Below are 11,226 nucleotides of genomic sequence, written 5' to 3' on the forward strand. Positions count from 1 at the left end.
TGAGGCAATAGGCATAATTTGAGGTTTATCAATGCCAGGCAAGTGGCCCTTTTTCCCTTTTGATTGGCTATGGGAAACATAATGGGGCCAAGTCGAAGATTGGATTGACTAACGAGCAGACAGAATCTGGGGAATCTGCTTGATGTATTTCGAAGTTCTGTGTTATTAGATACATAAACATTTAGTATTTTTATGCCTTCTTAATTTATCCCTTTGTCATTATGAAATAACCCTTTATCCCTGGTAGTTTACTTTTGCTCTGTAAGCTAGTGAAGGTTCTATATATTTTTTCCTACTAGGACACATCTTTTTATTCTTTTGAATTAGATATTTTAAAATTTACTTTTTTATTTCTAATTGTAAGAACTCACTCTTTCAGTGAAGCTACATCTTGTATCTTAATATTACTCAGATTTAAAATTGGATGCATTTGCTCAGAATACATACTTAGTGAATATCCAGAGCCAAACATACACAGATTTTCAGAGTATTTTTATACCAATTAATTTTAGTATAGCCAAGCTCAGAGCCATAGATAAAATGTATCTTTTTTTTTTCTATGTTGTAGGAATAGACTTTAAGATCAAAACAGTTGAATTACAAGGAAAGAAGATCAAGCTACAGATATGGTAAGTGATGCTAATTTACTCACTTTATGCAGTAGAATGCCAAGTCTGAAGGTTTGGCAGTGAAAGCCTGTCTTGTTACCTGTTTAGATTCTATGAGGCTTTCCTTTCTAAAGCCAGCAATCAGATGATCTCCTTTCAATGAAGTAAAAAAATTGTTGCCGTGTACTTTGGAATCCATGACTCCTGGCTGAGTGTTTTACCTTTTTCACTTACTGGTTGAACTTGGGCAAATTACGTACCCACTGTACAGCTCTTATATCTTCATATGTAAAATGAAGATAATACCACCTATTTCAAAAGATTGTTGTAAGGATTTTATGAAATAATCTATGTAAAGCTTTTAGCACAATACTTTGCTCATAAACAATATAAAAAGTTAATATAAATTTTTGTTGCTTTGATAGTCTTAAGCTAAAATATTTATTTTCTTTAATGTGTTTGTAACTTTTTATAGGCATTTGATTTTTATTAATTTGTATAGGGTTTGCCCCATAGAAATACAATAAACTTCATACTTATATTCAAGTATGAATCATAGACTTTATAATAGCAGTATTTTTCAGTTAATATTGTTTTACATATGTTTTAACCCATTAAATACCCACAGTGAACCTGTTAGATATGTTACTCCCTTTTTTTTTTCAGCCTTATTGAGGTTTAATTGACACAATATACTGCACATATTTAAAGTGCACAAATTAGTGAGCTTTGACATATGTATAAACCTGTGAATTCATCACCACAGTCAAGATAATGAACATAGCCATCACCTCAAAAGTTTCCTCAAGCCTCTTTGTAATCTCTTCTTCCTCCCTATCCCTGGTCCCTAGGCAGCCACTCTTCTGCTTTCCGTCACTATAGACTAGTTTTCATTTTCCGTGCTATATATAAATGCAGTCATAGTGTTCTTTTTCTTTTTCTTCTTCTTTTTTTTTTTTTTTTGCAGCAGAGGTGTCTGGTTTCTTTTACTCAGCATAATCATTTTGAAAAGTACCAATGACTTTTCATGTATTAATAAGTTCATTACTTTTTATTACTGAATAGTATTCCATTGTTGATATATCACAATTTGTTTATGCACCGTAAAGCTGCTCCAAATCTTTGTGTAAGCACATGCATTCTTTTCTCTTGGATTATCCCTATTTTACAGATAATGAAATGGAAGCATTTTGAAATAATTTAACCAAGGACTTAAAGCCTGTATGTGGCAGACCTGGGATGCATTACATGCTCAGAATGTAGGGTTGAGAGTAGCATTCTTAATTGCTATACTGCCGCTTATAAATAGTGCAGTTTGTCATTTGGTTTTGCTGCTCTTTCCAGTTACTATCTTTTTTCTTTCTTCATTGCCAGTCAACAGTTGTGTTAAATTGAATTCATATTATCTTGGGTTTCACTGTAATAGGACTTGTCATAGAGTGGATATGAGGATGAGTGATAAGTGTAAAAGCACTTAGAGCAGTGTCTGATGCATAATTGATGTTCAATAGACCATAACTGTTATTACTTGAGGAAGTTAGCAAAGGAGATTGCAGAGCCATAGTTAGAAAAGTTAAAAGAAGAATTAGGGAGAAAAAAAAAGGAGAATTAGGAATAGTGTCTCAGAATCCAAGAGATGGTTTCAAAAGGTTAGGACTACCCTTTTACAGGAAGCTAATAATTAGAAGTAGGGTACATTTAACGAGAATGTCTTCATTACCTGACCATGTAATTAGAAATATAATCTTTATGACATCTTTAAGTTTTAATTCAAATTTAAACAAAATTTAGATGTTTTAAAGCGTTTCCTAAATTTAACAATTCTCTTTGAAGCATGATCCACTTGAGGATCATTGTTTTTTTCCTTACTTTAACTGAAAAATAACTCAGCAAATGAACCGTGTCTCTTATTCTGTTTTATTATAATTAAAGTTAATCTCAAGGGAAGAAAGGATGTTAATTATTCTGAATTTCAACCAGCTCTTCTCTGCTTTTTTTTTTAAAGCCCGTTGCCTTATGCCAGCCTTGGCCCTACATAATGTTTTTTGTTCCAAGCCCCTCCTCAGCTCTGCCACACTGATTGTCTCTCTTCTCAACTGCACTCCCTCTACACACTTGAAGTCAATAATTTTTTCAACTTTTTTTGACAGTAAGAGATACATTTTACATTGTGGCTTTGAGACTCAATATACATGTATCTGTGAGTATATATATATATATATGTATAACAGAAACAAAAGTACACAAAACATTTTTTCAGGTATATTTTTCTATATATAATAGAAATTTTTCCCCAGAAATTTGTCCTGTTCCTCCCTCTACACACTGTCTTCCACAGACTTTCCTTCTGTTTCTTGACCTTGTGGATTTAAACATTTCCTCGCCTCTTATCATGGTAGTCTCTGCAGCTTTTAGAAGTAAACAGTAACAACTAACTTTTGTTTTTAAAAGGAAAGCCTTCCTAAGAAGATGCTCTTTGGAACAGTTAGTTCTCCAGTGTGGCCTTGGAGATTAATCTAGAAAAGATTTCTACTATACCTATACAACTTGAGTATGGCACATAAATGGTAACATTTTTAATTTAGAGTTGTTTAATATTTAGATATTTTTAATAGAACCTCTGGATAAAACACTTCAGAAGGAAAATATTTAGTCTAGGTTTTCATGTATACAACTGACTTTTAATTTGAAATACCCATTTTTCTACAAGGATTAGGAATAAGTGATTGGTTAAAATTTGTGATTAATAGTTTTTTTAAGAGGTTAGCATTATGCCAGCTGATTGTTTCTTTGCTTGAGTTGACATGCTAACATTCCAGGGACAAAGAAGTCATGTACCTCCAAGTTAAGAGATCTAGGATATGCCACAGTAATTCAGGAAGGCTTTTAACATGAAAAACCCATTATCCAAGTTACGATACATTGAAATTTAAAACTCTGTCCTCAAATGCTTTGCTTCCGTTCACTACTAAAAAGCACAATGATATATAGATATATATAAATTTAAGGTGTGTACTTTATTGAACTGGTCTCAAGTCAGTGAAAGCATAATGATTTTTACCTTTCTGTAGTTTAATATATTCAGATTTTTGCTTCAGTATGAAAAAAAAATTCCTGTTCTGTGATTGAATTTTAGTTTTGGAAACTTTCTTCAACCTGTGCTAAAGTTTTGTCACATTTTTCTTCACTCGAATGATCTTCCCTTGTTTTCTTTCCAGATGTCTTTTAGTCTATCTGTTGCATAAGGATGGAGGTGGGTCTTACCCTGGCCAAGGCACATGCATGTAGGTCTAAAATTAGCTTCTTTGGCTGATAGAGAAGTATGTGGTTTTTAAATCCCAGACCTCTAGAAAGTTCCATTATAGTATCTTTTGCTGTCTGTATTTTCCATAGAATAGTGGAAAATAGCCATAGTGAGTTACTTTAAGTCAGCCTTTTCTTTTTCTTTTTGTTTTTAAGGGTTGGAGGTGGGTCAGAAATGCTTGCCACTGTCAGCAGCATCAACACAGTCACCAAAAATTGTTAGTTTCCAATTGTAGAAGAATTAACCATTTACCTCCAGGTAAAGTGCCAGGTACTTGGGAGTCATCCTTGATTCTGCCCATTCCTTTAAACCCAGCATCCAGTTTAGCAAGCCCTGTTGATTCTATCCATATATAATTTATGTAGAATCCATATATAATTTGCCATTCCATTGTTACCCCACCTAGTCGAAGCCACCATTACCTATTCTTTGAATTGCAATAGTCTCTTAATGTCCTAACAGGTCCTTATTTCTCTTTTACCTTCTTCCAGTACTTTTCCACATAACAGCCAGAGTAACCTTCTTCAGTATAAATCTGGCCATGGTTGTCATTCCTTCCCCTATTTATAACCGTTTTGACTTTCCATTGCACTTCAGATGAAAGTCCAAATTCCAAATCCAGATTCCTTACCATAGTTTATGGAGTGGGCCCCTGCCCACCTTTCTGACCTCATTGTATGCCCCCTTGTCTACCTCTCAAGGATCTCCTTTCAACTCCATGAAAATGGCAAATTTTTTTCCAATTTAGGACTTTTGCATATGCCCTGTAGACCTCTCTTGAACCCCTAACCTCCCACTTCCCTCTGACTAGACGGCATTCTGAAGTACCACTCCATTCCAGAGGCTTTCCATTTCAACAGAAATAGATTTTGAAAACTCTAAGTTCTGGTTATGGCCCTCACCGATTTCATCTCTCACCAGTTTTGCTCCAGCCACTATGGCCATTTTTTTTCCTCCCTTGAGTATGCCAAACATGTCCCCATCTTAGCACCTTTGTATGTCAACTATTCCTTCTGCTTGGAATGCTTTTCATCAGCTCTTTGCCCTGCTGCGTCCTCTCATTCATATCTCAATTCAGTGTCACTCTCTGAGAGAGGCTTTGTGTGATGACTAGCTAACTCAGTCCAGTCCTCCAGACACTATCACATTTATCCTAGGTTATCTTTGTCATAGTATTTTTTAGTATCTAAACTTAACTATATTTTAAAATGTATTTATTATTGTCCCCCACTAGAATATAACCTTTTTGAGGATGGGGTCCCATCTCTCTGAATTGTGGTTATGTAACCACCACTTGGTACAGAGCTTGGCAAATGTAGATGCTCAATAAATACTTGTTGACTGAATGACTTTAATTTCTGTTCATACTTCTCATCACCTTAAGCATTACCTCTATAGAGAGGACCTCCTCGATCATTCTATCTAGATTACTTGCTCCCTTTCCTTTACCCCATTCTTCATCACACCACCCTCTTTACTTTGTTAGCATTTATCACAGTTTGAGTTTGTATATTTATTTACTTGCTTTATTCCTATCCCTATAGCAGCATAAGCTCTGCAGGGCAGGTATCAACCAGGCTTTTGACTTTGGACCTTTTTTTGGGGGGGGCGGGGGGGATGAAGATAAGCATAATTTAAATTCATGGTATTTTGCATATCTTTGAGGAAATCCATATCTTGTTAAAATAAAACTCAGTGAGAAATTTGACATCCTAATTTATAAAGTAAAGAACAACTCGTTATGTTACCAAAAACTCTCAAAGTTATGAAATTTGGGGTCTCTGACTAGCAGAGCAGATTGATGTTGTCTCTGGCCTGGTATAGTGCTGTCAGTGCCCAGACTAAAAATAATGATCGTAATAGCAGCTAGAATACACAGTTTCTCTGACCCTGCATGTGGGACTAACAGTTAAGGAAATAGCTATTTTAATTCCTAGGAACATATCACTTCTTTTATGTCAGTGGGAAAAATGTAGGACTTCAGAACATTTTCTTAACTATGTGTCTGTTTATGTAAGGAAAATTCTATTGTCAATGGTTTATAATTTAAGAAACCTGATTATTATACATAGGCTTAGAAGAAAAAAATTAATAAAGGAAAATCAAGTAGTTTTATAAACAGGCTTAAAAACCTATATTGTGGTGACATAAAAAGATATTGTGAACATAGACAGTGTTTAATTCCTCTTCAGATATTTAACATCTGCTTTTGTTTATTTTAATCAACCTGCTGTCCTTAGACCTGGGTGTATGTGTGTATGCAAACCTAAAAATAGTTTGGCTGATGAATAAGCATCTGTGGCTATTTTTAGCCCTGGGCAAAGAGTCGCCAGTTAGCCTACAAGTAGTGAGGCAAGGGCTATGTTCTGGTTTGAAGTAAATTGTTGATTGCATTAACAGTTGGTAGGGGCTGGTAATGAGGATCCAGCAGCACTCAGGAAAAGGATAATTTGAGATCAAGGAGTCACAGAGCCGGATCACCTTGTGGATTGGATACAGTCCTGTTGAAAAGTGTAAACATACGGAATGTATAAATGAAAATAGGATATAGAAAGCTTAAAAAAATGTAGCATATAAAAAGGGGAGAGATTTAGATATAAGAGATTTTGGGAGAGCATATAAAAAGAGGAGAGATTTAGATATAAGAGATTTTGGAAGATGGAGGAGAACAGATGAAAGTGGTATGCCATAGATCAAAACAGAAACTTACTTTGACCCTAATAGTGATTACCTTTCTTTTGGGGAGAGGATTAATATTTCTGTATCTTTTATATATTTTTTAATAACTAACTAGCATTATAATATAAGACCTTTCTAGGTGCTGTTGATTTAAATTTAGCTAAATAGTTGCTTTTGCAGTACGTTCTTTCTAGGTGGAGAATTTAGTCATAGATATGACACTGAAGTATGTATATAATTTGCTAATTGTGTAAGGTGAATGAATGGGGAAGAAGGGAGCAGATAATAGCTAGACAGTGCTGAGAGTGGTATTCATAGTGGAGTGCCGTGTTAGATCTTCTCCCTAAATTGTTGTTACTTTTGACAAAAATTGAAATGAAAGTTTTCTATCCCTCCTACACTATAGCTCTTAGGCACTACTGGAAGTCCAGGTGCTGTACACCCTTTGTCTTGGATAAGTACTTTTCCAGCCTGAATTTTAGGTAGGAAACTTTAACCCTTCTCTGGGGGGCTTGAATTATTAGGTAATTTATACTTTTTACCAGTTCTGAAAAGAAGTAAACTATTTTTACTGGGATGAGACAAATTTTTAATATTTTTCATGATAGAATTTATACCCGTTTAAAGCACTTTGTAACTAAATAGGTAAGATTAATAAAAGAAAACAATTTGGAATTGTGAAATATGGAAGATGGAAATACACAGTCTCTAAAGGGCAACTCATTTATTATGCTTAATTTGTAAAATTTACCTATAAACTTCTTAGTGGCCAGTGCAACAAAAGGATCGAGGGAGGGTTACCCCCAATAATTGCATCATTCTTTACAGAAATAATGTAAGGAAAGGGAAAAGATAGATTATGACAAATACAGAATAAGGTTTCATAAAGCTACTTTTTGTAATGACTCTTAAGTTGACATAATGTTAAGAAATGGAGATAAAAATTGTGGTCTAAGAATTTAAAGTGTGTGTGTGTGTGTGTGTGTGTGTGTGTGTGTGTGCACGCGCGCGCGCGCCTAGGGTTTTAACTTGATTTAAGTATACAGCCTAGAGGAATTTTAGCATGTCTTTTAGATGATTTTTCTTAAATGGTGATTCTTTTAGCAGTTTTTTCAGTAGGTATTGTATTACCTCCTAACTCTGCTTCTGTATGCACACCTATTTTCAACACAGTAAACAGAATGATTCTTTTAAACCCAGGTTGTTTCTTTTCACAGACATTCCAATAGATTTCCTGTCTCACTCAGAGGAAAAGCTGAAGTTCTTGCACAGGCCTATTAAGATCCTACACAATCTTCACTCCACCTTGGCTCCCTTTCCCCCCTCCCTCGATCTTACTCCATTCCAGCCACATTGACCTCCTTACGATTTCTCAGCTATGCCTTAGGACCTTTGCACTTGTTCTTCTCTCTTCTTGGAACACTGTTCCTCCAGATATTTTTATGTATGGTTTATTTTATTCTCTTCACTTTCTCACTGAGGCCTTCCCTCACCAGCCCATTTAAAATTTCACTTGTTTGCACCACTGCCAACATCAGCCCCTAGTTTCTTTACTTTTTGTCTTCTTGGCACTTTTCACTTGTGAAGATGTATAATTCCACAAGATGTATAATTTTAGAAAGTCATTCGATTGATCGATTGATCACCCTCAATAGAATATAAACTCCATTAATGGAGGAATTTTTGTTCTGTTTACAGTTTTTTCCTCCAGTGCCTAGAATAGTGTTTGGCATATAGTATTTACTCAGTGAATGCTTCTAGAATGAAAAAAAGGATTTTGTGTTATTTTAAAGGGCAGATCTGCATACTTTGAGATGAGATGAGCAAGTGACAGTGCTGAGATTCTCTTTGAAAAATTGAAAAGTCCAGCCAGGTCTTTAACTTGGCTAAATAAAAAACCATTTTACCCTTATACAGAAATAAGCTGCAGGCAAAGGTAAGGTTTTCCAATGAAGCACATTTGAGTACAGCTTAAACACAGATAATAACTTGACAGAGCTCCGAATATGATAGCACATCTGCAGAAATGGTTTTGACTTAGAACATCTTGAAAACACAATTAAATTTTTAATCACACAATGACATTATTGCATCTTTGCATATTATAGTACAGATTGCTTTGGGGTTATCCATAACAAATAAATTATAGAATATTACTGTATTCCTCAATTGTGAATGAAAAAAAAAAGCTAAGATTCAAGGAGATTAAATACCTTTAAGGTCACTCAGCTGAAAGGATTGGAACCTGGGGATGAACCTGGGTCTGATTCCAAACCTTTGTTCTATGTGTGTTCTTATATAATGCCTAGCACACAGTAGACACTCAGTACATATTTGAATTGATGGATAAATGGATAGATGGCAAATGTATGAATATCTTAATTGCATACCAAGATCGAATGTAAAGAATGTCAATGTATTGGTAGTTCTGTTATATTTCTGATTACTTGTATTTAGTAACATAAGAATTATTTTTTAAAAATGTGTGTTTTTAAGGATCATGTAACTGAATTGGAATGCCTTGATTCTAAAAATTAATAAAGAAATCTGCAAGGTAATATCCTAAATACTGACTCATTAGTAAACATTTGAGTGCTTATTTACTCTGTAGATGTGGTGGTTTCTGCAGTGGACAGACAGATCTTTGATAGAACTTATATTTTAGAGGGCATAGGAGACAAACTGTAAATAAATAAATTTGTAATAAGTGCTATGCAGAGAAATAAGGAGATGGAATGGAGAGCTGCCTGATAACTACCTAAATTGAGTAATCAGAGAGGGCTTCATTGACAGGGTGATGGTTAAAATGTGAAAATGATGGAGAGCCAATTATATACAGGCTGTGGGAACAGCTAATATAGAGGCTCTCACGTGGGAACAAACTTGTGAATTTGAGAACATGTAAAAAATGTTATTGTGGCTGTCAGGAAAGCGAATGCTTCAAAATTTAGGGAGCTGGAGAAAAGCCAAATCCTGTAACACTTTGTAAACCTCAGAGTAAGGATTTTGGAATTGATTCTGGTTATATTGAATTACCATTGGAAATTTTGTCTTTTAAGCCTAGTCATGTTTTTCATTTATTTGTTTTTGTAATGGCTTTATTGAAACATAATTCCTATACCATATAATTGACCCATTTAAAGTGTACAGTTAAATAGGGTTCTTTTGTATATTTATGAAGTATATTCACCATTCAACACAATTTTAGAACATTTTTATACCTCCCCCCCAAAAAACACAAACTTTTTTTCCAATTACAGTTGACATGATTGTATTAGTTTCAGGTGTATAGCATAGTAATTAGACATTTATATAACTCATGAAGAGATCTCCTCGATCTCTGTATTCTTTAAGCATCCGCCACTCATCTTGCCCAAACCCCTCAGTCAGGGCAACCACTAATCTGCTTTCTGTCTCTAGATTTTCCTATTCTGGACATCACATATAAATGGAATCATACAATGTGGTCATTTGTGTCTGGTTTCTTTCACTTAATCAAAGTTCACCATGTTCCTTTTTATGGCTGAATAATATTCCATTTATCTATATTCCACATTTTATTTATCCATTTATGAATTGGTGGATATTTAGGTGGTTTCTACTTTTTGGCTATTTTGAATAATGTTATGAACATTCATGTGTAAGTTTTTGTGTGAGTATATGTATATCTTTTGGCTATATTCTTAGGAGTAGAATTGCTGGATCATGTTAGCTGTATATTTAACATTTCGAGGAACTGCCAGACTATTTTCCAAACTGGCTGCATCTTTTTACACTCCCACCAACAATGTATGAGGGTTCCAATTTATCTACAGTCTTACCATTGTGTTAGTTTGCTTTTTTATTATAGTCATCCTAGTGCATATGAAGTAGTATCTCATTGTGGTTTTGATTTGCTATTCTCTAATGACTGTTGAGCATTCACTCATGGGCTCGTTGGCCATTTGTGCATTTTTGGAGAAATGTCAGATCCTTTGCCCATTTTTAATTGGGACATTTGTCCTTTATTGTTGAGTTGTAAGAGTTCTTTATATATTTTGGATACACAAGTTCTATATCAAATGTGTGATTCGCAGATATTTTCTTCCATTTTGAGGGTTTTCTTTTCACTTTCTGGATAGTGTCCATAGAAGGACAACTCTAGTTTTGATGAAATCCAGTTTATTTATTTTTTCTTTTATTGCTTGTGCTTTTAGTGACATCTAAGAAACAGTTGCCAAATTGAAGATCATGAAGATGTTTTCTTTTAAGAGTTTTATAGGTTTAGCTTACATTTAGGTCTTAAGATCTGTTTTGAATTAATATTTACATATGGCATGAAGTGGATGTCCGGCTTCATTCTTTTGCATGGAGATATCCAGTTGTTTCAGCACCATTTGTTGAAAACCCTATTCTTTCCCCCATTGAAGCTATTGGAAGTTTTAATTAGAAAAATTACATGGTCAGACATATTTAAAGAAGTTCACTCAGGCTATTATGTAGAGAATGTCAGCTTCTACATCTTTGAATGTTAGAATGTCAACAAGAGATAATGAGAATGAGCAGCCAATGCCATAAAACTAAGAGCAGAAATGAATGGTATCCACACAGTCATGAGAATATAATGTTTAAAGAAGAGAAAATGGTCAACTGTGT

General features: G+C 34.5%; 1 protein-coding gene across 1 annotated transcript in view; it reads left to right on the forward strand.

Annotated features, from left to right (window-relative positions):
• Positions 1-11,226, forward strand: part of RAB10 (RAB10, member RAS oncogene family) — a 57,745-nt gene that overhangs the window by 36,417 nt on the left and 10,102 nt on the right. The window contains exon 2 of the mRNA XM_006910292.1: positions 569-629. Coding sequence (XP_006910354.1) covers positions 569-629 — 61 coding nt within the window. The remainder of the gene's footprint in view (positions 1-568; positions 630-11,226) is intronic.

This window comes from Pteropus alecto, unplaced genomic scaffold (genome assembly GCF_000325575.1).
Source record: "Pteropus alecto unplaced genomic scaffold, ASM32557v1 scaffold61, whole genome shotgun sequence".
In the NCBI taxonomy this organism is placed as follows: domain Eukaryota; kingdom Metazoa; phylum Chordata; class Mammalia; order Chiroptera; family Pteropodidae; genus Pteropus; species Pteropus alecto.